Source organism: Salmo salar, chromosome 16 (assembly GCF_965601325.2).
Source record: "Salmo salar chromosome 16, fSalSal1, whole genome shotgun sequence".
Classification (NCBI taxonomy): Eukaryota; Metazoa; Chordata; class Actinopteri; order Salmoniformes; family Salmonidae; genus Salmo; species Salmo salar.
The window spans coordinates 42551405-42578243 of NC_138306.1; the positions used below are offsets into that span (position 1 = coordinate 42551405).

At 43.2% G+C, this 26839-nt stretch overlaps 1 protein-coding gene across 5 annotated transcripts in view; it reads right to left on the reverse strand.

Moving 5' to 3' along the window:
• The window catches only part of LOC106573822 (zinc finger RNA-binding protein), a 44969-nt gene that overhangs the window by 7711 nt on the left and 10419 nt on the right, over positions 1 to 26839 (reverse strand). Inside the window, exons 1-15 of one of the 5 annotated variants that reach the window (XM_082962725.1) lie at positions 20569 to 21126; positions 19303 to 19558; positions 18217 to 18331; positions 17738 to 17947; positions 17286 to 17584; positions 16862 to 17047; positions 15959 to 16178; positions 15642 to 15796; positions 15415 to 15534; positions 14825 to 15006; positions 5226 to 5352; positions 4812 to 5059; positions 4460 to 4631; positions 3048 to 3222; positions 158 to 246 (exon numbers count right to left, since the gene is read on the reverse strand). In XM_082962725.1, the coding sequence (XP_082818851.1) occupies positions 158 to 246; positions 3048 to 3222; positions 4460 to 4631; positions 4812 to 5059; positions 5226 to 5352; positions 14825 to 15006; positions 15415 to 15534; positions 15642 to 15796; positions 15959 to 16178; positions 16862 to 17047; positions 17286 to 17584; positions 17738 to 17947; positions 18217 to 18331; positions 19303 to 19558; positions 20569 to 20618 (2604 nt within the window). In that variant the 5' untranslated portion in view covers positions 20619 to 21126. Of the gene's footprint in view, positions 1 to 157; positions 247 to 3047; positions 3223 to 4459; positions 4632 to 4811; positions 5060 to 5225; positions 5353 to 14824; positions 15007 to 15414; positions 15535 to 15641; positions 15797 to 15958; positions 16179 to 16861; positions 17048 to 17285; positions 17585 to 17737; positions 17948 to 18216; positions 18332 to 19302; positions 19559 to 20568; positions 21127 to 26839 lie in introns of those variants that run through there. The other 4 variants (XM_014149188.3, XM_014149187.3, XM_014149186.3 and 1 more) reach the window with 4 other exon arrangements.

Below are 26839 nucleotides of genomic sequence, written 5' to 3' on the forward strand. Positions count from 1 at the left end.
CGTTACAGAACAGTGTTACAGAGGCTAGCCTGGAGTACTTTGGAGTTAGCCTGAGTCCCAGATCTGTTTGTGCCATATTGCCAACTCCATTGCTCTCATCGTCATGATCTGGGACTCCAGCTACTTTGAAGTGATCCATTGTACATATTGTCTTTACCTGGAACCACTTGGCATGTCTCAGAGCAGCTAGGTATTCCAGGCACTTGTTCTGGTTCAGAACATCAGCAGGGTCTTTCTCAGGCACCCCTAGAGTAGGAGAGAAAGGACACACTGGCTCATTGATTACTGATCGATCACATATGACTGTCCAGCAGTGTCACCTACAGTACTGTTTCACATAGATTTATGGGTTATGGCCCGGTAATAACAAGAGATATTTAAATATTTTTTAAGTGATTGCATTGGATGTGTTGATTAACAAAAGATGACAAACAGGATAATTCAACAAAATGATTACATCAGACTGTCTTCCCACAAATCGTTTCCATGGTAAGACAATGTGCCTACAATGCATTCAAGTTGGGAACTAAAGGAATTCTGATTTGGGACTTAATGTTCTTAATGCATCCATTGCCATGTCATACTGTTTATCAATAGACAGACATATTGAACTGAATAGACATATGGAATGCCAAATGGTAACTTCTTAGTAATTTCACAAGATAAGCTATAGTAAGCAGTACCATGGGGCTTTCCATACTTCCATGTTCCTAGAGACTGTTGTGGCAAGAGTGGTAGACATTACCGCAGGGGTGGACAAACTACAGCCTGTGGGCTGGAACTGGCCAACGAGCCTATTCAATCCTGCCCGCGGGAGGTTTGAGTAAAACATGTTGTATGCGTGTGTGTGTGTGTGTGTGTCTGTGTGTGTGTGTGGGGGGGGGGGGCTTATTTGGGAGAAAAAAATAAAATAAAAAAACTCCAGGCCACTCAAGCATCTAAAACCAGATAGAAAGTAAGTAGAAATTATAAACAGACATACACTACCATTCGAAAGTTTTGGGTCACTTAGAAATGTCCTTGTTTTTGAAAGAAAATAAAAATAATTATCCATTAAAATATCAAATCGATCAGAAATAACCATAAAACTTTATTAAATAGTACCCGCAAAACACCAGTCTCAACGTCAACAGTGAAGAGGCGACTCCGGGATGCTGGCCTTCTAGGAAGAGTTCCTCTGGCCAGTGTTCTTTTGCCCATCTTAAATCTTTTCATTGACCAGTCTGAGATATGGCTTTTTCTTTGCAACTCTGCCTAGAAGGCCAGCGTCACGGAGTCGCCTCTTCACTGTTGACATTTAACTGGTGTTTTGCGGGTACTATTTCATGAAGCTGCCAGTTTAGGACTTGTGAGGCATCTGTTACTCAAACTAGACACTAATGTACTTGTCCTCTTGCTCAGTTGTGCACCGGGGCCTCCTACTCTATTCTGGTTAGAGTCAGTTTGCGCTGTTCTGTGAAGGGAGTAGTACACAGCGTTCTACCAGATCTTCAGTTTCTTGGAAATTTCTCACATGGAATAGCCTTCATTTCTCAGAACAAGAATAGACTGACGAGATTCAGAAGAAAGTGCTTTGTTTCTGGCCATTTTGAGCCTGTAATTGAACCCACAAATGCTGATGCTCCAGATACTCAACTAGTCTAAAAGGCAGCCAGTTTTATTGCCTCTTTAAAATCAGAACAACAGTTTCCAGCTGTGCTAACATAATTGCAAAAGGGTTTTCTAATGACCAATTAGCCTTTTAAAATGATAAACTTGGATTAGCTAACACAACGTGCCATTGGAACACAGGAGTGATGGTTGCTGATAATGGGCCTCTGTACGCCTATGTAGATGTTCCATAAAAAAAATTAAAAAAGCCGTTTCCAGCTACAATTTACAACATTAACAATGTCTACACTGTATTTCTGATCAATTTGCTGTTATTTTAAATGGACAACAAAAAGTGTTTCTTCAAAAGCAAGGACATTTCTAAGTGATCCAAACTTTTGAACGGTAGTGTACATATTTCAAATAACTGCCATTTTTCAGGCCCGTAAATTGCTTTCGACAAACAATTCAGTCCGTAAAAGAATCTGCGTGGCCCTCCACAAAATTTGGTAATCCCAATATGGCCCTTCAGCAAAAACATTGCCCACCCCTGCGTTAGATCCTCTGGTACAGGGGGATATACATGTACATACTGTATGGTTGTCTAGGTCTGCTGATACAGGCAGACACACTGATCAACAAACCCAAACACAACTTAAGCAATGGGAAATATAATTTGTTTTCCAAGTAGTGTATACAGTAATAGAAAAAGGTGAAATCAGCTCAAATAGGTGAGGGAGTGTTTTAAATCTCACAATGGTTCTAAGAGTGTGCTGCACTGCAACAGGGGTTGAATGGCATCGCAGCCTAATCAATTCATAAATCTTGTCCCAACTTTAATAGAGACCATTGTGTGGGGATAGAATTACACTCCAACACCTTGTCAATCAATACTTTGATAATGCCGTTTCAGTTTGCAGGCATGAGAGATGGAAGTGTGGGAAGGTCATGGGACCTTGTGAAATCCCTTAGCAACTATTGACCAATTACATGACAGAAATAGACATGGCGTTCAATGTTAAATCAGTGTTAAATGCACCCTTATCCCTGGGCATCATCTTCATAGCTCAGTACTTCCATTGTTGTCATGGTTTCATAGGGCCTATCTGGGCATGTTCAGAGAAACACACAAACCCTAATGGCATAGAAAGGTCGGAGAGCCCGGCTTTAGATTTCCATATCAGACAAAGGAAAGTGAAAAACAACTGGACTACTGGTACTACAAATAATGGATAAATTAAAACAAGAAACAGAAACAAAATGATGAAGCAATTCACTTCATATCATCGGTGGCCGGGATGGGAGAAACAAAAGTATTATTCTACGATATCTACCACATTTGGATGAAATAGTCATTATGTGCTTGGTTAAAAGTCCCATTTTAGTTTTTTTTTTTCAGCTTGAGGTTTGGGGGACATACAGTGCATTTATTGGACTGAAAGCTTGGCTTCTCTAACCTTTCTCAGCCGCTTTGTCTCCTGCCTTTTCCTCCTTGTCAGGGGCAGGGTCCTCCCTCATCAGTGGCGAGGTTAGAGAGATGGTGACCTGCATTTTTGGCTCCTTGCTCGAAAAAATCACGATGTTGGCTTCCTCAGGGTGAGCCTTCACCTCATACTGATCTTCAGAAAATGGCTGCCGGTTAAAAGGACACTGGATTACTCACTACAGAGGAGGGGGTTATCTTTATGGACTGGGGGGGGGGCAGGGGGAATTAGTTTGATAGGGCACTGGATTAATGTATTTGGCCCCAGATACTCAAATAATTTCTCAATAGCTGCATTGAGCTTTTAAAAAGGCCAATTTAGATAACCTTGTGCTAGTGGACAAATGCAGAATTATAAAAAATATATATTTAGACAGTAATTGTCAATACATGGGCACAAATGTTTTTAATCAATGGCTTTATGTAACCTTAAGGGAGTAAATTTGAACTATAGCCCCACTCTCTCTGTAGGGTTCAGGTGTCATAACCAGGCAGTGGCACTAAAGATCAGTCAAATGCACTACTAATGAAACACTTATTGTAGCAGAAGTTCAGGAGGGAGGAAGGAAATGCAACACTCACACCACAGGTTTAATCTACACCTGGCCTCAAAAAGTATTTGTTTTCTTTCAAATGCTTTGAACATTTAATTGAACCTGCTTGGAGTGCCAGAAGTGCAGAATTTGCACTTGTGTTTTATTTAGTGGCTAAGTTGGTCCCGTGTGGCTCAGTTGGTAGAGCATGGTGTTTGCAACACCAGGGTTGTGGGTTCGATTCCCACGTGGGACCAGTACTGAGAAGAAAAAAAAATTATGAAATGTATGCATTCACTACTGTAAGTCGCTCTGGATAAGAGCGACTAAAAATGTAAAATGTACTCAGTGATTTGTTTTACTATTTCATTGTTTCCATTGTGCCAGACAAGCTCATGGCTCAATCAAGCGCAGCCAAAGTATTTGAATGAAAACAAGTACTTTAAGACAAATCTGTTTGGTATAGGTCCTCTCCTTAACTGTTTCGTCTTGAATAGCCTTGATGTCCATCTGTATCCACTCTCCTTTAATAATTAATGATACAGTGTGATCTTCCAATTAGTTCCTCCTCCAGTGTTGGTGACGATTTCTTTCACTTTAGCCCTGATGACAACCTCACGACATGAAGTCAAGAGTTGTGGTTCGTATTTAAAATGATCAGATTTCCTCTGTTGTGACACTTTGCCTAACAAATACGATGGGGGGGGGGGGGGGGAGCTGCTTATAATGATTGATGTGATTAATATTTCTGGTGTGTAATCCAACTGCATGTAGAAAATCCCACCTCCATCTCATAAACAGCGGATCCCAAAAGACAGTGGTTCCACTAAAGGAAAGCTGACTGTGGTCTTACCGCCATTTCTTTGGGAAGCTGCTCAGCGATGTCCTTCAGCAGAGAGAGGGTGGGCTTCTTGGCAGCCAGCAGAATGAGCTCCACGTTCCTATCCCCATGGAGCAGCAGGCCCTTGGCCAGGATGCCCACCCTCATCACCCCCTTCAGCATACGGGCCGCCTGGTTTTCCGGTCTATACACCAGAGATAAGAGGACCAGCAGGGATGAGTAAAGAAAAAGCTACAGATCAGGCTACATGCCCATGGCCCACACCACGAGGGATCAGCGTTACAGAACATTCAAGTATAAATGTGTTGTATAGAACATTGTGTGAATGATGTACTGCACTAGTACAGACCCATACAGCTCTTACCCTTTCTCTCCAGCATCAGGCTCTGGAGCAGCCTCTGGAGCAGCCTCTGGAGCAGCCTCTGGAGCAGCCTCTGGAGCAGCCGACGGAGGCTCTCTCTCAAGCAGGGAGACAGACACCAGTTTGAGGGCTCTCTCAGTGTGGGAGACGATCCTCTGCACCGCCTGCAGCTCCTCCTCTACAGGGTAGATGGTGGAGTGTTTGGCCATGATGTGGCGGTCGTCTGGGGAGTCCGGCCGACGCATAGGCTGCTAAGGGGAGAAGAGAAGAGCTCAATAAAACCAGGTGCCCTCTTAAAACTAGCCACTTCTGGAAACAAACTGAAAAGCTAAAACACCAGTTTTTTTCTCTAGTGATCAAGTTCATATAAGTCGAGCAATGATTGATTGATTGATTGATTGATTGATTAATTCTCACCAGTAGGGGGGGAACTGGCATGCCGGGCCGGCTCATGAGCGGAGGGGGGGCCATCATGTGCCTCTGCTCCCCCCAGTACAACTGCTCCTCCTCCCTCCTCCTCCAGTACATGTCCTCCTCATAGCGGCTGGCAGAGGACACACATTCAGAACAGGATTATTAAATATTCTGACTGGGTAGATTTTTCTGCTGAGATACCCATCTCTGTCAGGTGAAAATGCTGATCAGGAGATAAGGAAATGTCTTTGAGACAGTTGGAAAGCAATTTGCAAGATTATGCAGGGGGAATCAAGAGAACTTCTTGATCAACAGAAAGCAAATTACAGACTCCTTTTTCAATCTGCGAATTCCCTCAAATCTCAGTTGTCCTGAGAGACTCAAGTTTTTTAATCCTGTATCTATTGGACACATTCACAAAAATAGTAATGGCCTCTAAACCCTCAAGCTGCATATCTGACCCTATTCCAACTAAGCTAATGAAAGAGCTACTTCCGGTGCTTGGCCAGCCTATGTTGAACATAATAAATGGCTCCCTATCCTCCGAATGTGTACCGAACTCAATAAGTGGGGCAGTAATAAAGCCCATCTTGACAAAGCCAAACCGACCAGATTTATTTTTTACTTTTTTTATAGACTAAAATAACTTTAAAAAAACAAATCTGCCTATATCAAATCTCCCATATCCAATATCAATATCATTCCTCTCAAAATGTGTAGAAAAAGCTTCAGGAAAGCAGTGAGTTTCTGCTTTCCTGAAGCTTTTTCTACAAATAATGTGAATGAAAGGCTTCGGTCATGTTTCAGACCCCATCATAGTACTAAGACTGCACTCGTGAAGGTGGGAAATTACCATTTAATGGCATCAGACCAAGGCTCTGCGTCGGTCCTCATGCTCCTTGACCTTAGTGCTGCTTTTGACACCATTGTTCATTACATTCTTTTGGAGAGATTGGAAACCCTAATTGGTCTACAAGGACAAGTTCTTGCATGGTTTAGATCTTATCTGTCGAAAAGATATCAAATTTGTCTCGGTGGATGGTTTGTCTTCTGACAAATCAATTGTTAGTTTCGGTGTTCCTCAAGGTTACGTTTTAGGACCACACAAACATACAGTTGAAGTCGGAAGTTTACATACACCTTAGCCAAATACATTTACACTCAGTTTTTCACAATTCCTGACATTTAATCCGAGTAAAAATTGCCTGTCTTACTTAGGTCAGTTAGGATCACCACTTTATTTTAAGAATGTGAAATGTCAGAATAATAGTAGAGAGAATGATTTATTTCAGCTTTTATTTCTTTCATCACATTCCCAGTGGGTCAGAAGTTTACATACACTCAATTAGTATTTGGTAGCATTGCCTTTATATTGTTTAACTTGGGTCAAACATTACAGGTAGCCTTCCACAAGCTTCCCACAATAAGTTGGGTGAATTTTGGCCCATTCCTCCTGACAGAGCTGGTGTAACTGAGACAGGCATGTAGGCCTCTTGTTCACGGACACTTTTTCAGTTCTGCCCACAAATGTTCTATAGGATTGAGGTCAAGGCTTGGTGATGGCCACTCCAATACCTTGACTTTGTTGTCCTTAAGCCATTTTGCCAAAACTTTGGAAGTATGCTTGGGGTCATTGTCTATTTGGAAGACCCATTTGCGACCAAGCTTTAACTTCCTAACTGATGTCTTGAGATGCTGCTTCAATATATCCACATCATTTTCCTCCTCATGATGCCATCTATTTTGTGAAGTGCACCAATCCCCCATGCAGCAAAGCACCCCCACAACATGATGCTGCCACCCCCGTGCTTCACGGTTGGGATGGTGTTCTTCGGCTTGCAAGCCTCCCCCTTTTCCCTCCAAACATAATGATGGTCATTATGGCCAAACAGTTCTATTTTTGGTTCATCAGGCCAGAGGACATTTCTCTAAAAAGTACGATCTTTGTCCCCATGTGCAGTTGCAAACCGTAGTCTGGCTTTTTAATGGCGGTTTTGGAGCAGCGGCTTCTTCCTTGCTGAGTCGATATAGGACTCATTTTACTGTGGATATAGATACTTTTGTACCTGTTTCCTCCAGCATCTTCACAAGGTCCTTTGCTGTTGTTCTGGGATTGATTTGAACTTTTAGCACCAAAGTACGTTCATCTCTAGGAGACAGAACATGTCTCCTTCCTGAGCGGTATGGTACCTTCAGAAATTGCTCCCGACTTGTGGAGGTCTACAACTTTTTTTCTGAGGTCTTGGCTGATTTCCCCATGATGTCAAGTAAAGAGGCAATGAGTTTGAAGGTAGGCCTTGAAATACATCCACAGGTACACCTCCAATTGACTCAAATGATGTCAATTAGCCTATCATAACCTTATAAAGCCATGACATCATTTTCTTGAATTTTCCAAGCTGTTTAAAGGCACAGTCAACTTAGTGTAAACGTCTGATCCACTGGAATTGTGATAGTGAATTATAAATGAAATAATCTGTCTGTAAACAATTGTTGGAAAAATGACTTGTCATGCACAAAGTAGATGTCCTAAGTGATTTGCTAAAACTATAGTTTGATAACAAGAAATTTGTGGAGTGGTTGAAAAACAAGTTTTAATGACTCCAACCTAAGTGTATGTAAACTTCCGACTTCAACTGCACACACTACCTCTTGATGATGTCATCTTGAACTGCTATGCAGATGACACACAGCTGTACATTTCAATGAAATATGGTGAAGCCCCAAAATAGCCTACCTTGAAAGCCTGCGTTTCAGACATAAGGAAGTGGATTGCGGCAAATGTTCTACTTTTAAACTCGAACAAAACAGAGATGCTAGTTCTAGGTCCCAAGAAACAAAGAGATCTTCTGTTGGATCTAACAATTAAACTTGATGGTTATACAGTCGTCTCAAGTAAAACTGAAGGACCTCGGCGTTATTCTGGACCCTGATCTCTGCTTTGAAAAACATATGAAGAATATTATAAAGAACAGCTTTTTCTTCGTAACATTACAAAAATCTGAAACTTTGTCCAAAAATGCAGAAAAGCCAATCCATGCTTTTGTCACTTCTAGATTAGACTACTGCAATGCTCAAATCTCATCTACCTGGACAACCCTAAAACCATAAACATGGGCACCCTCATAGATATCATCCTGACCAACCTGCACTCTAAACACACCTCTGCTGTCTTCAACCAGGATCTCAGCGATCACTGCCTCATTGCCTGCGTCCGTAATGGGTCCGCGGTCAAACGACCACCCCTCATCACTGTCAAAAGCACCCAGAAATACTTCAGCGAGCAGGCCTTTCTAATCGACCTGGCCCGGGTATCCTGGAAGAATATTGACATTCCGTCAGTACAGGATGCCTGGTTATTCTTTAAAAGTGCTTTCCTCACCTTATAAAATAAACATGCCCCATTCAAAAAAAAGTAGAACTAAGAAAAGATATAGCCCTTGGTTCACCCCAGACCTAACTGCCCTTGACCAGCACAAAAACATCCTGTGGCGTTCTGCATTAGCATCGAATAGCCCCCGCGATATGCAACTTTTCAGGGAAGTTAGGAACCAATATACACAGGCAGTTAGGAAAGCAAAGGCTAGCTTTATCAAACAAAAATGTGCATCCTGTAGCACAAACTCCAAAAAGTTCTGGGACACTAAAGTCCATGGAGAATAAGAGCACCTCCTCCCAGCTGCCCACTGCACTGAGGCTAGGAAACACTTTCACCACCGATAAATCTACAATAGAGAATTTCAATCAGCATTTTTCTACGGCTGGCCATGCTTTCCACCTGGTTACCTCTACCCTAGTCAATAGTTCTGCGCCCCTCACAGCAACTTTCCCAAGCCTCCCCCATTTCTCCTTCACCCAAATCCAGATAGCTGCTGTTCTGCAAAATCTGGACACCTACAAATCAGCTGGGCTAGACAATCTGGACCCTCTCTTTCTAAAATGATCTGCCGAAATTGTTGCAACCCCTATTACTAGCCTGTTCAACCTCTCTTTCGTATCGTCTGAGATCCCTAAAGACTAGAAAGCTGCCGCGGTCATTCCCCTCTTCAAAGGGGGAGATACTCTAGACCCAAACTGTTACAGACCTATATCTATCCTACCCTGCCTATCTAAGGTCTTCGAAAGCCAAGTTAACAAACAGATCACCGACCATTTCGAATCCCACCGTACCTTCTCCGCTATGCAATCTGGTTTACGAGCTGGTCATGGGTGCACCTCAGCCACGCTCAAGGTCCTAAATGATATCATAACCGCCATCGATAAAAGACAATACTGTGCAGCCATCTTCATCGACCTGGCCAAGGCTTTCGACTCTGTCAATCACCACATTCTTATCGGCAGACTCAACAGCCTTGGCTTCTCAAATTACTGCCTCGCCTGGTTCTCAGACAGAGTTCAGTGTGTCAAATCGGAGGGCCTGTTGTCTGGACCTCTGGCAGTCTATGGGGGTGCCACAGGGTTCAATTCTCGGGCGGACTCTTTTCTCTGTATATATCAATGATGTCGCTCTTGCTGCTGGTGATTCTCTGATACACCTCTACGCAGACGACACCATTCTGTATACTTCTGGCCCTTCTTTGGCCACTGTGTTAACAAACCTCCAGACGATCTTCAATGCCATACAACAATCCTTCTGTGGCCTCCAACTGCTCTTAAATGCAAGTAAAACTAAATGCATGCTCTTCAACCGATTACTGCTCGCACCCGCCCATCTAGCATCACTACTCTGGATATTCCGACTTAGAACATGTGGACAACTACAAATACCTAGGTGTCTGGTTAGACTGTAAACTCTCCTTCCAGACTCACATTAAGCATCTCCAATCCAAAATTAAATCTAGATTCGACTTCCTATTTCGCAACAAAGAATCCTTCACTCATGCTGCCAAACATACCCTCGTAAAACTGACCATCCTACCGATCCTTGACTTCGGGTGATGTCATTTACAAAATAGCCTTCAACACTCTCCTCAGAAAACTGGATGTAGTCTATCACAGTGCCATCTGTTTTGTCACCAAAGCCCCATATACTACCTACCACTGCAACCTGTATGCTCTCATTGGCTGGCCCTCGCTTCATATTTGTCGCCAAACCCACTGGCTCCAGGTCACCTACAAGTCTTTGCTAGGTAAAGCCCCGCCTTATCTCAGCTCACTGGTCACCATAGCAGCACCCACCCGTAGCACGCGCTCCAGCAGGTATATTTCACTGGTCATCCCCAAAGCCAACACCTCCATTGGCCGCCTTTCCTTCCAGTTCTCTGCTGCCATTGACAAACGAATTGCAAAAATCACTGAAGTTGGAGACTCCCTCACTAACTTTAAGCATCAGCTGTCAGAGCAGCTTACCGATCATTGTACCTGTACACAGCCCATCTAAATAGCCCACCCAACTACCTCATCCCCATATTGTTATTTATTTTTTGCTCCTTTGCACCCCAGTATCTCTACTGGCACATTCATCTTCTGCACATCTATCGCTCCAGTGTTTAATTGCCTATTTAATGCCTTACCTCCCTAATCATACTACATTTGCACACACTGTACGTTTGTTTATCCCATGTGTAACTCTGTGTCGCACGGCTTTGCTTAATCTTGGCCATGTTGCAGTTGTAGATGAGAACTTGTTCTCAACTGGCCTACCTGGCTAATAAAGTTGAAAAAAAAATATATATATAAAAAAATAAAGCACTAAATAAAGCTCAGTTAGTGTTAAAACCTCTTACGGATGGGCCCGTTCCCCCCAAAAAAATGTCGCCTAAAATGACATACCCAAATCTAACTGCCTGTAGCTCAGGCCCTGAAGCAAGGATTTGCATATTCTTGGTACCATTTGAAAGGAAACACTGAAGTATTCTGGAAATGTGAAAGGAATGTAGGAGAACAACACATTAGATCTGGTAAAAGATAATGCAAAGAAAGAAGAAAGAAAATGTTTGTATTTCTTCGTACCATCATCTTTGAAATGCAAGAGAAAGGCCATAATGTATTATTCCAGCCCAGGTCCAATTTAGATTATGGCCACTAGATGGCAGCAGTGAATGTGCAAAGTTTTAGGTGATCCAATGAACCATTGCATTTCTGTTCAAAATGTTGTATCAAGACTGCCCAAATGTGCCTAATTTGTTTAATAATACCTTTTCAAGTTCAAAACTGTGCACTCTCCTCAAAGAATAGCATGGTATTCTTTCACTGTAATAGCTACTGTAAATTCGACAGTGCAGTTAGATTAACAAACATTTAAGCTTTCTGCCAATATCAGATATGTCAATGTTCTGGGAAATGTTTTTGTTACTTACAACCTCATGCTAATCACATTAGCCTACGTTAGCTCAACCGTCCCGCAGGGGACCCACCAATGCTGAAGAAGTAAAACACTGCTGCTAAAATCTTGACAAGAACCCCCAAAAATGTGATCATATTACTCCAGTGCTAGCCTCTACACTGGCTTCCTGTTAAGGCTAGGGCTGAGTTCAAGGTTTTACTGCTAACCTACAAAACATTACATGTGCTTGCTCCTACCCATCTCTCCGATCTGGTCCTGCGTTAATACCTACACCTACGGTCACAAGACACAGGCCTCCTTATTGTCCCGAGAATTTCTAAGCAACAGCTGTAGGCAGGGCTTTCTCCTATAGAACTCTATTTTTAAGGAATGGTCTGCCTATTCATGTGAGAGACGCAGACTTTAAGTCTTCTCTTCAGTAGGTCCTAACCTGTACCCCAACACATTGACTCGGTGCCAATACCCCCTTTATATAGCCTAGTTATTGTTATGTCATTTTCTTGTGTTACTTTTGGATATTTTTTATTTTTTTTAGTAAATATTTTCTTCTTTATGTATTGAACTGCATTGTTGGTTAAGGGCTTGTAAGTAAGCATTTCACGGTAAGGTCTACACCTGTTGTATTCGGCACATGTGACAAATACAATTTGATGATTGAGTGTAGTCTGGCCCAGGGGTGCGAAGGTGAACGGCAAGGCACTGCCTCTAACCATATTACGGCGGCGGAGTCACTGGCTTACTAGTGCTCTTCCATGCCGTCCCTAGGTGTGTCACTTGAGGGGGTTGAGTCACTGACGTAATCTTCCTGTCCGGTTTTGTGCCCCCTCAGGCTCGTGTGGTGGAGGCGATCTTCGTGGGCTATACTCAGCCTTGTCTCAGGGTAGTAAGTTCGTGGCCTGTTGATATCCCTCTAGTGGTGTGGGGGCTGTGCTTTGGCAAAGTGGGTGGGGTTATATCCTGCCTGGTTGGCCCTGTCTGGGGGCATCGTTGGATGGGGCCACAGTGTCCTTCAACCCCCCGTCTCAGCCTCCAGTATCTATGCTGCAATAGTCTATGTACCTGGAGGGCTAGTGTCAGTCTGGTATATCTGGTGTAATTCTCCTGTCTTATCTGGTGTCCTGTGTGAATTTAAGTATGCTCCCTCTAATTATCTTTCTCCCTCTCCTCCCAGAGGACCTGAGCCCTAGGACCATGCCTCAGAACTACCTGCCTGATGACTCCTTGCTGTCCTCAGTCCACCTGGTCATGCTGCTGCTCCAGCTCCAACTGTTCTGCCTGCGGCTATGGAACCCTGACCTGTTCACCGGACGTGCTACCTTGTCCCGGACCTGCGGTTTTCAACTCTCTATCGCACCTGCTGCCTCGACCTCTGAATTCTCAGCTATGAAAAGCCAACTAACATTTACTCCTGAGGTACTGACCTGTTACACCCTCTACAAGCACTGATTATTATTTAACCCTGCTGGTCATCTATGAACGTTTGAACATCTTGAAGAACAATCTGGCCTTAACCTCTATGGGCTAGGTGGGACGCTAGCGTGCCACCCGTGGTGCACTCCATCAACAGCAGGTGCATTTCAAGAGCGGCAAATTTGAATCCAAATAAATGTCAAAATTCAAATTTTTCAAACATACAACTATTTTACACCCTTTGAAAGATAAACATCTCCTTAATCTAACCACGTTTTACGATTTCAAAAAGGTTTTACGGCGAAAGCATAAATTTAGAGTATGTTAGGACAGTACATTTACAAGAGTTGTGTGTAATGTTTTGTCAAGTCAAAGACAGGGTCACCAAAACCATAAAACCAGCTAAAATGATGCACTAACCTTTTACAATCTCCATCAGATGACACTCCTAGGACATTATGTTAGACAATGCATGCATTTTTAGTTCTATCAAGTTCATATTTATATCCAAAAACAGCGTTTTACTATGGCATTGATGTTGAGGAAATCGTTTCCCTCCAATAACCGGCAGTCAAGTCAGCGTCACAAATTAAATAATTAAAATTAGAAAACATTGGTAAAATATTATATTGTCATTTAAAGAATTATAGATTTACATCTCTTGAACGCAATCAACTTGCCAGATTTAAAAATAACCTTACTGGGAAATCACACTTAGCAATAATCTGAGCACTGCGCCCAGAAAAATACGCGTTGCGATACAGACTAGACGTCATGTTGGGGAGATCTAAAATCGAAAATACTATGTAAATAATCCATTACCTTTGATTCTCTTCATCAGATGTCACTTCCAGGTATCACAGGTCCATAACGAATGTAGTTTTGTTCAAAAAAGCTCATAATTTATGTCCAAAAATCTCCGTCTTGTTAGCACATGATCTAAGCCAGCCGGACTTCTCGTCATGAACGAGGGGAAAAAATATATTTACGTTCGTTCAAACATGTCAAACGTTGTATAGCATAAATCATTAGGGCCTTTTTTAACCAGAACATGAATAATATTCAAGGTGGACGAATGCATACTCTTTTATAACGTATTGGAACGAGGGTACCCAACATGAACTCGCGCGCCAGGTGTCTAATGGGACATCATCGTTCCATGGCTCTTGTTCGGTCAGATCTCCCTCCAGAAGACTCAAAACACTTTGTAAAGGCTGGTGACATCTAGTGGAAGCAATAGGAAGTGCCAAAATATTCCTCAGCCCCTGTGTTTTTCAATGGGATAGGTTTAAAGTCAATACAACACATCAGGTATCCACTTCCTGTCAGAAAATGTCTCAGGGTTTTGCCTGCCAAATGAGTTCTGTTATACTCACAGACACCATTCAAACAGTTTTAGAAACTTTAGAGTGTTTTCTATCCATATATAATAAGTATATGCATATTCTAGTTACTGGGTAGGATTAGTAACCAGATTAAATCGGGTACATTTTTTTTATCCAGACGTGCAAATGCTGCCCCCTAGCCCTAACAGGTTAATGACCATGTACTCTTCTAATCTCCACCCGGAACAACCACCCCTCAGAGCCTGGTTCCTCTTTAGGTTCCTGCCTTTCTAAAGGATTTTTCCTAGCCACCGTGCTTCTACACATGCATTGCCTGCTGAAGAAAGCAGGAGATTCCCCTTTTGGTTGAACCACAGTGTGACAGCGTGAGCTGCAAAACTGCATGGGGAGTTTACCCAGCACCCACAAGCGAGGTTCCCCTGTCTGCTTTCCTCTGACATCAGCAAGAAACATAGGAAGAATGACTAAGCACAGCTCAAACCTTAACCCTAAATGGATGAGGCTAGGATTTGGGGAGGGTAAGCTTGATCCTAGATCTGTGCCTAAGCAAGGGCTCTGACCTCATCTCTGTTTGCCAGCTGCTGTCTGGCTCTGACCTCATCTCCAAGTGCCAGCGCTGCTCGTCATCCCGCTGTCTCTTCAGCACAGCCTTCTGCTTCTGTTTCCTCAGTTTGCCCTCTTGCAGCTTCCTGGCCCGATTACTGGGCTTGATCTCCACCGGCAGCTCTGGGTTCACCTTCTTCTACAGGAGGGGATGGAAGGGATAGTAAACAATATCAAGAGCTGTCATACATACCACACACCCAGTGAGTGAGTAGCAGGCTCTCCAACTGAGAGGTAGGCCTATAGCCATCATCCAAATAAATTATTATATGATGTGTCAAGGTATACATAATTCAACAGATGACCAAATTACAAGGGGGCTACAGGACATCAAGCAATGTCTACATCCTGCCTAAATACATTCTGCCATCTAGTGGCGCTAGTTTTGCAGTGACTTGACATAATGCTTGTACAACAGGTCACAGGGTTCAATGCCTAAGTTACAGTTAATCATTTTGGCAGTACAATAAGTGCATTGTAGTGCGTAGCTGCTAGCTCTAGAAACGTCTTGCGAAAAGATGGTGCTATATACGATCCATTTTTTTACCTTGTACTGCAGCCGGTGCCTGCGTCCCTTCAGGTGCATGTCTTTAGCATTGGGGTCATTGAAACTGCATTCACAGAGTTTACAGTGGAAGCGAATTACCTTCCCATCATCATTACGCACCTGAGGAAAAAAATGTAAACTTGCATTACAACATACCATAACCTTAGTATTTTTAACAACATGGTTAGTGAATCAATGAAATAAATAAGAAATAAATGAACTCCTACCTCCTCCACATAGTCATGTCCTACAGGCTGGACGTCGCCCTGCCTCCCCACTCCATCCCCGTCCTCATCGTCACTCGTGGTCTCACTCTTTGACGCTGTTGCTGACTGCTTGGCCTCATTCTCCTTGGCTACTGGAGGGGTGGCCGGCTTGTTGGCTGTCAAGAGAAAGGCCAAATATAAGTATGGAGCATTTTAGCATTGTAGTTAAAATGCTCCATACTCCAAAATTACTGCTTAAATGAAACATTATTGGTTTATTCTGTCAGCACAGATATCATCATTCCAACTAATAAACACTGATTCCTTGGAAGACTTACCAAGGAGGGTTATTTTGGGTGCGACTGGCTTCTTCACAGGTGCTGGGGCCTTGGTGGCGTTTACGACCACCAGTTTGGGTGGTGCTACCGGGGCAGTTGCCGTAACAATGATAGGGGTTGTCTTCCCAGCTGTCGACGTTGAGATAATTGGAGCATTGTTCACTAAAACAGGCTCAGTTGAAGGTATAGGTTTGCCTAGTTTGGTGTGGAGCTTCACCACCTACACAGGGTTTTAAGAGGGAGAGAAATAAAACTAAGGCATGGACGATACCAGTATCGCAATACTTTTTTCCATGGCGAAAACACGAAGGAGACCAAACTCTTTGGTCCTTTAAAAACCTGCTGTATGTAAAATATTGTGTGCTATAGCTTGGAAAATAAATACATGTGACTCTGGATGACAACATAATGTTTGTTTCCAACAGGGCTGTTTTCCTAAAAAGTTAAATCTGCTTTGTTTCCTTGCCACAATACTAACGAGTATCGTGATACTGGTATCGTCCCGGCCCTAAATAAAACATCATAATACATTGTGAGGTGGACTCCGTAGGACTCCCTGGAAAACATTGGCAACTGTTACGAAGTGGGCTATACTGGCTAAATAAAATAAAAAGTAACAAAATGGATGTCACATAAATACCTGATTAAAAAGTGTTATACTAAAGATATACCAACGTGTGACTATCACAGAGCTGATCTAGACAAATTAGCTAGCTAAACGGTGCATCAATTAGCTAGCTAAACGGTGCATCAATTAGCTAGCTAAACGGTGCATCAATTAGCTAGCTAAACGGTGCATCAATTAGCTAGCTAAACGGTGCATCAATTAGCTAGCTAAACGGTGCATCAATTAGCTAGCTAGTTGCCTGAGGTTACTCCTCCTGTCAGTGCAGCTGTGCTGACCTTCTGGTGCTTGGCTCCTCGGATATGGGCAGCGTACGCGTCTACGCCAGTGCAGGCAATGTCACATAGTTCACAGCGTAGCTGGGTCTGAATCCCCCGGGGCCCGTTGCTCCCCCCCGCGCTGCCAGACTTGAGAGCTGCATCCTTCTTCTTGTGCTTCTGGCCCTCGAGGTGCTCTCGGTACGTCTGCAGAGAAAACAATTCAACAACAGTTAATTAAACTTATCTACAAAAGCAAACCTTCAACCACAACAACAAAAAAATTTACATCCTGTGTTGCTACAGTATGTCTCCTCTTAGGCACTTTGCATGTTTAACTGTTGCATGTTAAAATACTGTACATTCACTTGACTCTAAAGTGCTGATGTCCATTGCTAACAAATAACCTGTCCCTCATAACGCATCATCCACAAAGCACCGCTACCTGCGGTCCAGCACAGCTGATCTTGCAGATGTCGCAGTAGTGCAGCTGGGGTTGCTTGGGCGGCCCTTTCGGCTTCTGAAGCTTGTTCTGGTGGAACATGGGCTTCTTGTAGGCGTTGACCGTGGGAGATGTCACCATGTTGCTGCCCGCGTTGCTCCAGGAGGAGCTGGTGAGCTGCTTGGGAGGCGGATGGGACTGCTGGGGGGGCGGCTGGGGCTGAGGAGGAGGTAGCTGGGCAGGCTGGTAGTATGAGGGGGTGGAAGTGTAGCCACTTGAATCATAAGTAGAGTAGCTGACGCCTGAGAAGTAAAAAATGGAGAGTTGAGACGGGGCAGAAGGGTGGGGGGTGTCACACTGTAAAAACATACGCTGTGACAAATATGCAAGCTGTGCTTGCTTGGATTTCACAATGGTTGATTCTTGGCTGTGTGGGGATAAGCTCTCGTTCTTACCAGAGTAGGTGCCAGCTGTGGAGCTGAAGGACGAGCAGGGGGTGTAAGACGAGATGGGGGGCTGCTGTACACTGGTGGACACTGGGTAGATGTTGTAGCTGGTGGACACTGAGCTGGCAGGGGCCAGAGGCTTTAAAGTTGTGACATGCCTCTGTGGTGGTGGCGGCTGGCTGTATACTGTGCTGACTGGACTGTAGCCACTCTTCACGCCTACAGGGAAGGGAAGGAAACAATCACAGAGTGTTGTTTAACAGGCTTGGCTCCAATTCAACGATATTCAATACACTGGCTTTTGTAGTATACCAGCAGCCAAGTTCTTTTGCACAGTGTAGATGTTTAAATTAATAGTGTATAACACAGTAAAAAACGATGTAGTGTCAGACGAGAGAACATTTCAAATGAATTAGTGGCTTTTGTATTAGAGTGTTATGACTGTTTATGTGCGATTATGTGTGGGAATAAGGTTGGCAATGACTCACCTGTCTGGTAGTAAGCTTCTGTTGGTGTACGCTGAGCTGGAGCTACACTCGTCTGGTAGTACTGCTTAGTCTCATAACTAGTGGCTGCAGGCAGGCGTCCGTAACTGTAGTTATCCTGAAAGGTTGTTTTACAGCATGAACATGGATGGCAGAAAAGTGTAAATAGTATGCAAAATAGATTGTGACTTTAACAATCTAAAATTCTCCCCATGTATTTGCATTTATATAGAATAGCTCAATGGTCACCAACCTTTTGAGTCAAGCAAGCCGAGATCTACCGCACAGATTTTTAAAACATGACTTAACTGTAACATTAAGCTAATAAAAACTGTTCTGTAGGAATGAGGTTTGTGCAGTAGGACTAATACATTATCACATCATATTGGCTATATGCATGGTCTGCCAATATTGTTCTTCTTAGACCATATTATACTTCAAAAGTCGAGCTTTGATAACAAAATAGATCACTTGGTGTAGCACTTGTGAGGCACAGCGGAGCATAAATTTTAATAATTCGCTTCTTTATTTTACTGGACTGATGGTACCTGCATCTGATGGTCATGGTGTTTTCAAGACAACAGGGAACTCGGGAATAAAAAGGAGGTCAATGATCTTTAGATTGGAAAGTCGGAGCTCTAGAAAGAAGCCCGAGTTCCGACTTGGAATTCCAAGTTGGATGACCGTTCAAAGCGATTTTTCCCCAGTCGGTGAGACTGACCAGAGCGAGGGCACACCGTCTCCACCTGATGGCGAAACTCGAGTTGCACCGCATCTGCCTCATGCATAAATTCATGTTGTTCCTATGACCAGAGAAAGTGAAATATTCCTCGATATTAAAATATAGACAACGAGCTGCTGCTAATAATAATCAAAACGCAGAGCAAGCGACACGTGTGCACCTACGGCTAATAGCGCAACACACACAAAAAAAAGGAGCACAAGCCACGTTGGCTTTTCTACAGACATTTTTGGTGATCGACTAGGAATTCCTTGACGCTCGACCAGTCGATCGTGATCGACCACTGCAATAGCTAAAACACGACAACAGCATGCAACGGGATGATAAGGAATGGAATTGTGACTTACCGTTTCGGTGTATATCGGTAGCTGGTATGTCTGTGGGGTGGTGGTGGGTTGGGGCGTGGGGTCCGGCTGCCGGTAGCCATAGTCTGGGGGTGCAGGGTGGGTCTGGTAGGCCACCGGGTAGGCAGAGGCAACGGGCCTGGCTGGTTGTGCAGGGGCAGGGGCATAGGAGGCAGTCACTGCATGGGCCACGGCAGGGGCCGGCTGGACATTGTAGCTGGCTGTGGTGGGATGGGCATAGGCTGGTGGAGGCTGAACGCTGTGGGGACAGAGACAAGATGGAGGGAAGAATGAGGCAAGTGAAAGAAGGTAAGGAACTTGTCTGTCAGCCCTACATTAAAGGCCAAAATTGGTTAAAGAAAATTGTGAAAAATAAAAGTATACCAGTTGAATTTAAGAACCAAAAAAATGTACAACTGCACCATAGTTGGCAAGAGATTTGATGTGCCGATTCCATGGCACATGGTTTATGAACTGACAAAAACTCTGCCCAGCTCTGCAGATTTTGCTGTTTAGAGAATCATTAGATCACTTGTTTTGATACTGCCCATATGTAGCTTTGTTTTGGTCGCAGGTACAGGAATGACTGAAGAATTGCAACATTTACCTGGATCTCTCCAAATAGCACTCCTTGGTGACTTTAAAAGCCATAGGTCAATTGATCAATAATACTCTTAGTAAAAATGTTAATCTTTAATTTACAATCTGTAGAAACTATGAGAATAGAAAGTGAAACATTACAGCAGTTGAAAAAAATATATGGCAATTAGAAATCAAAACTGGAAGGTTTTCAGAGATAGATGGGAGGGGTTGAGGGTAGCTGAAGGGTGGGACTAAAAACAAATTAAAAAAGATAACTAATGTAAAATATTCAGTGTCTGTAAAATGTATATATAAGCTGGAAGTAGAAGCATAACTGTTGTTGTCCATTAGTTTACTCCACACACACACTGCCTTCAGAAAGTTCAGACCCTTTGACTTTTTCCATAGTCAGGTTACAGCCTTATTCTAAAATGTATTAAATCGTTTCCCCCCCACTCAATCTAGACACAATACCCCATAACAAACAAAGCAATTTGTAAGAGCGTCTGCTAAATGACTTAAATGTAAATGTTTTTAGAAATGTTTGCCAATTTATTAAAAAATGAAAAAGAGGAATATCACATTTACTAAGTATTCAGACCCTTTACTCAGTACTTTGTTGAAGCACCTTTGGCAGTGATTACAGCCTCGAGTCTTCTTGGGTATGACGGTACAAGCTTGGCAAACCTGTATTTGGGGATTTTCTCCCATTCTTCTCTGCAGATCCTCTCAAGCATGGTCAGGTTGTATGGGGAGCGTTGCTGCACAGCTATTTTCAGGTCTCCCAAGAGATGTACGATTGGGTTCAAGTCCGGGCTATTGCTGGGCCACTCAAGGACATTCAGAGACTTGTCCTGAAGCCACTCCTGCTGTGTCTTGGCTGTGTGGTAAGGTTTGTTGTCCCCCCTGTTTTTGGGGGCTTGCCTGTTTTGAATGTTATTTTGGCATTAATACGTGTCACATATCAATTTGCATTTGGTACATTGGGTCGAGTGTTAGCACCAAGTCACGAAAGCACCAACTCATGAAACCACCGTTTCTCGACCGTGTAAATTGGGGCCATGTCTTTGCAGATGTAAGTTGTAACGGCAGCTGTTATCTCCTTCCATCTTCGTGATTCTTTGCCATATGGTGTGCCGCGGACAAAAGCCTCTTTCAACGTCTGAGTCGGGGGTTTGTTTTGAGCACTGTACTGTACTTTTTTGCGTCTCATCCGTAGACTCTCTCCGTACTGTTTCACATGATTCTTGCGTAGGTTAGTGGTGTTTGAGCCTGTTGTCGGGACCGGCCTGCGGCATATTTTGCAGAGGACGGTTTTCTGGTCCGTGTCAGACTTTTCATACCCAAAACAACGTCCATGCGACCCGAAGTAGCCCCTCTTTTAGTTACGAGCTCGATGTCTCCGTGCTCTGTGTCACGTTCACGCTCCTCCATGTTTGTTTGTGTTGCAAATTTCCTTTCACACGGCACGTGTGGAAGAACGCAAAGTGTTGTCCAAAATATTGCCGTAAAGAATGTGACAACGAAATAAACAATAGAGCATATGAAACGATAGACGTTTTTCGATCGTCACACGATGTATAGTCATCGCCCAGCCCTATTTGAGATTCTTCAAAGTAGCCACCTTTGCCTTGATGACAGTTATGCACACTCTTGGCATTCTCTCATCCAGCTTCATGAGGTAGTCACCTGGAATGCATTTTAATTAACAGGTGTGCCTCGTTAAAAGTTCATTTCTGAAATTTATTTCCTTCTTAATGTGTTTGAGCCAATCAGTTGTGTAACGAAAAACCCTTGAATGAGTAGGTGTCCAAACGTTTGACTGGTACCAATTACATTAATAGAACCCACAATGTATCTGCAGTATTAAAGCTGATCTACTCCTAAAAAAATATATTAAAAAAAAAAAAAAACTCTATGAACTGTGGCTGGTCAGAGATAGGCCATCTATTAAACATCATCATGCATGATGCATTTGCCTACAGCACACACTGCCCTGTTTTTAGACAGTGCGGTGTTGAGCCACCTATCTACTGAAACATCAGTCTAAATTTTAAAAAATGACTCAAGGAGGAGTACTGAAATAAGAACTCACCACCCACAATAAAGCAACACTGCAGACTACAGCACTCTACATTTAAAGGATGGAAAATCTATTTTCTGCAGAATATGCAATGCCAAAAGGATGACCTTGCAAACATGAAGCAACAGCCCTATCATTATAATGTATTTCGATGCTAACAGACCGCCTTCCCGACACAGGCATTCTAAAATCATCTTTGTCAGCATTTTTGTCTGGAATAACCACGATTTGTTTCATGAGGGACAAAGAAAGATCAAAGTAATGGATTATGGGGGGAATAAATACAAATTAAATCTGTGAAAAAAGTTTAGGCTGTTCCCTCACTCGTACTGTACTGGTACACAACGGCACAAGGCAGCAGACATTTCAAAATGGAACTGACCAAAGAAAGCAATGTTCCTATAAAAGGAGAGTGCAGTGACATCACAGTCAAGTGAGCCTGATTTATTCTAAAAAATAATCAAACTGAGAATCTACTGAGAGTGACAGCTGTAGAATGAGCTGGCAACTAGCAGCTCTAGGCTGCCATGTAAACATCAGGAAATAGTGTAAAAAAAAAGTATCTATGGTGATAGTTAAAAACAGGCAACAGTAAACATGCCGTCCCCCACAAATGATGCAGCAGCAGCCCCCCCCCCCGGGCCAATTGAGATATTGCGTGTGACTAACATTACAGGTAATTACTAAAGCTCCCATCTTGGGTCAATCAGTGTCATTTTTGGAAATGCCGGATCTCTATGGCAAGACGCATCATTCACCCAAGTTTGGACAAAAATCGCCCAGCACAGTGTGATGAACTACTATAGTATGGAAGAAAAAAAGTCCCTTCACCGATTTCATCATGTGGGACAACAAAGTATTGTAACTAATGAGACATTTTTGGCCGATACCGACATCCAACATTTTCCTTGCCAAAAAATACGATACCGATATTTAAAGTTTTTGCGACCTTTTAAGCATTCTAGTACAGTTAAATAGTTAACACACACACACAGCGGTCTAAGGCACTGCATCTCATTGCAAGAGGCGTCACTACAGTCCCTGGTTCAATTCCAGGCTGTATCACATCTGGCCGTGATTGGGAGTCCCATAGGGCGGCGCACAATTGGCCCAGCGTTGTCTGGGTTTGGCCGGTGTAGGCCGTCATTGCAAATAAGAATTTGTTCTTAACTGACTTGCCTAGTTAAATTAAGGTTACCCACACACACACACACATACACCGACCACACTGACCAAAAAGTTATTTTGTTGGCATTTACGTATGTCCCCATTACCAGTAAAACATAATGAAAACCTATTTCTTTCACTTGCTGTGCTGTTTCGTTGTTCATTTGTTCAGTCATTTCATTCTCAACCAGGATTTCTATACAACACCTTTTGGGTCTTTGCGTGTCAAAAAAGATACTGTTTACACAATTTGACTTGTCAAATTGTGTTTGTAGACCAAACAGGACCTGAATATGACTGCACGTCACATAATAATTTAATGCCTTCATTAATTTTTTACATACCATCACTCGTATTTCATGTCCCAACGATTCATAGATACATATGCTATGATGCCGGTAAAGTTGTCTCGCTGGTCATAAAAATAAAAAAAAACCTAGCTAGCTCATGGATGCAAACAATGTTCTTCCACAAAAACATAGCAAAATGAAATCTGTTTCAGTAGCTATAGTTAGCTAGCTAACTATATAGCTACGTGTCATCTGAAATAACCCTAATTTAGAAGACAGTTCTTATTTGATTAATGGTGGTCGGACCAATCTATGTGAAGCTAGCCACAATAGTAGACTTTGCGGTTAGCCTTCAAAATAAAAGTATGGCATAATTCTACTATTGTATTCATTGGCATCACTGTCAATGACATACTTTAATTTTGAAGGCAAACAGCAAATTCCACTATTGTGCCTACTGTAATTTCCGGACTATTGAGCGCACCTGAATATAAGCCGCACCCACTGAATAAAAAAATAAAAAAAGTATTATATTGAACATAAATAAGCCGCACATGTCTATATGCCGCAGGTGCCTACCGGTACATTGAAACAAATGAACTTTACACAGGCTTTAAGAAAACACGGCTTGTAACAAAAAAATTAAACATTTGCAGTAAACAGTAGCCTACCAAGAAAGTCATTGGTCACCATCTTCCTCCTCCTGTGCACTGAAACCACTGAAGTCATCTCATTTCCAAAAAAATTGAAAGCGGGAAAAATCCATATATTAGCCGCGTCCATGTTTATGCCGCGAGGTTCAAAGCGTGGGAAAGAAATTGCAGCTTATAGTCCGGAAATTACGGTAATCATTGTGGCTAGCTTCACAACACATAACCCCGTCCGGTCGAGCGTCACTAGCCAGATGAAGCTAGCTGGCTGCTTCACGGGCACCCTCATAGATATCATCCAAACCAACTTGCCCTCTAAATACACCTCTGCTGTTTTCAACCAAGATCTCAGCGATCACTGCCTCATTGCCTGCATCCGTAATGGGTCAGCGGTCAAACGACCTCCACTCATCACTGTCAAACGCTCCCTGAAACATTTCAGCGAGCAAGCCTTTCTAATCGACCTGGCCCGGGTATCCTGGAAGGATATTGACCTCATCCCGTCAGTAGAGGATGCCTGGTTATTTTTTTTAAATGCCTTCCTCACCATCTTAACCAACACAAAAACATCCTGTGGCGTTCTGCATTAGCATCGAACAGCCCCCATGATATGCAACTTTTCAGGGAAGTTATAAACCAATATACACATGCAGTTAGAAAAGCCAAGTCTAGCTTTTTCAAGCAGAAATTTGCTTCCTGCAACACAAACTCAAAAAAGTTCTGGGACACTGTAAAGTCCATGGAGAATAAGAACACCTCCTCCCAACTGCCCACTGCACTGAGGATAGGAAACTCTGTCACCACTGATAAACCCACTATAATTGAGAATTTCAATAAGCATTTTTCTATGGCTGGCCATGCTTTCCACCTGGCTACCCCTACTGCAGTCAACAGCACTGCACCCCCCCACAGCTACTCGCCCAAGCCTTCCCCATTTCTCCTTCTCCCAAATCCATTCAGCTGATGTTCTGAAAGAGCTGCAAAATTTGGACCCATACAAATCAGCCGGGCTAGACAATCTGGACCCTTTCTTTCTAAAATTATCTGCCGAAATTGTTGCAACCCCTATTACTAGCCTGTTCAAACTCTTTCGTATCGTCTGAGATTCCCAAAGATTGGAAAGCAGCTGCTGTCATCCCCCTCTTCAAAGGAGGGGACACTCTTGACCCAAACTGCTACAGACCTATATTTATCCTACCCTTCCTTTCTAAGGTCTTCGAAAGCCAAGTCAACAAACAGATTACCGACCATTTCGAATCCCACCGCACCTTGTCCGCTATGCAATCTGGTTTCCGAGCTGGTCATGGGTGCACCTCAGCCATGCTCAAGGTCCTAAACGATATCGTAATCGCCATTGATAAGAAACAATACTGTGCTGCCGTATTCATTGACCTGGGCAAAGCTTTCGACTCTGTCAATCACCACATCCTCATCGGCAGACTCAATAGCCTTGGTTTCTCTAATGATTGCCTCGCCTGGTTCACCAACTACTTCTCTGATAGAGTTCAGTGTGTCAAATCGGAGGGCCTGTTGTCCAGACCTCTGGCAGTCTATGGGGGTGCCACAGGGTTCAATTCTTGGGCCAACTCTTTTCTCTGTATACATCAATGATGTCGCTCTTGCTGCTGGTGAGTCTCTGATCCACCTCTACGCAGACGACACCATTCTATATACTTCTGGCCCTTCTTTGGACACTGTTAACAACCCTCCAGATGAGCTTCAATGCCATACAACTCTCCTTCCGTGGCCTCCAACTGCTCCTAAATACAAGTAAAACTAAATGCATGCTCTTCAACCGATCGCTGCCTGCACCAGCCCGCTTGTCCAGCATCACTACTCTGGACGGTTCTGACTTAGAATATGTGGACAACTACAAATACCTAGGTGTCTGGTTAGACTGTAAACTCTCCTTCCAGACTCACATCAAACATCTCCAATCCAAAGTTAAATCTAGAATTGGCTTCCTATTTCGCAACAAAGCATCCTTCACTCATGCTGCCAAACATACCCTTGTAAAACTGACAATCCTACCGATCCTCGACTTCGGCGATGTCATTTACAAAATAGCCTCCAATACCCTACTCAACAAACTGGATGCAGTCTATCACAGTGCCATCCGTTTTGTCACCAAAGCCCCATATACTACCCACCACTGCGACCTGTACGCTTTCGTTGGCTGGCCCTCGCTTCATAATCGTCGCAAAACCCACTGGCTCCAGGTCATCTACAAGACCCTGCTAGGTAAAGTCCCCCCTTATCTCCGCTCACTGGTCACCATAGCAGCACCCACCTGTAGCACCCGCTCCAGCAGGTATATCTCTCTGGTCACCCCCAAAGCCAATTCTTCCTTTGGCCGTCTCTCCTTCCAGTTCTCTGCTGCCAATGACTGGAACGAACTACAAAAATCTCTGAAACTGGTAACACTTATCTCCCTCTCTAGCTTTAAGCACCAGCTGTCAGAGCAGCTCTCAGATCACTGCACCTGTACATAACCCATCTATAATTTAGCCCAAACAACTACCGCTTCCCCTACTGTATTTATTTATTTAGCTCCTTTGCACCCCATTATTTCTATTTCTACTTTCTTCCACTGGAATGGTAGATTTGTAGTATTTTACTTGCTATATTGTATTTACTTTGCCACCATGGCCTTTTTTGCCTTTACCTCCCTTATCTCGCCTCATTTGCTCACATTGTATATAGACTTATTTTTCTACTGTATTATTGACTGTATGTTTGTTTTACTCCATGTGTAACTCTGTGTTGTT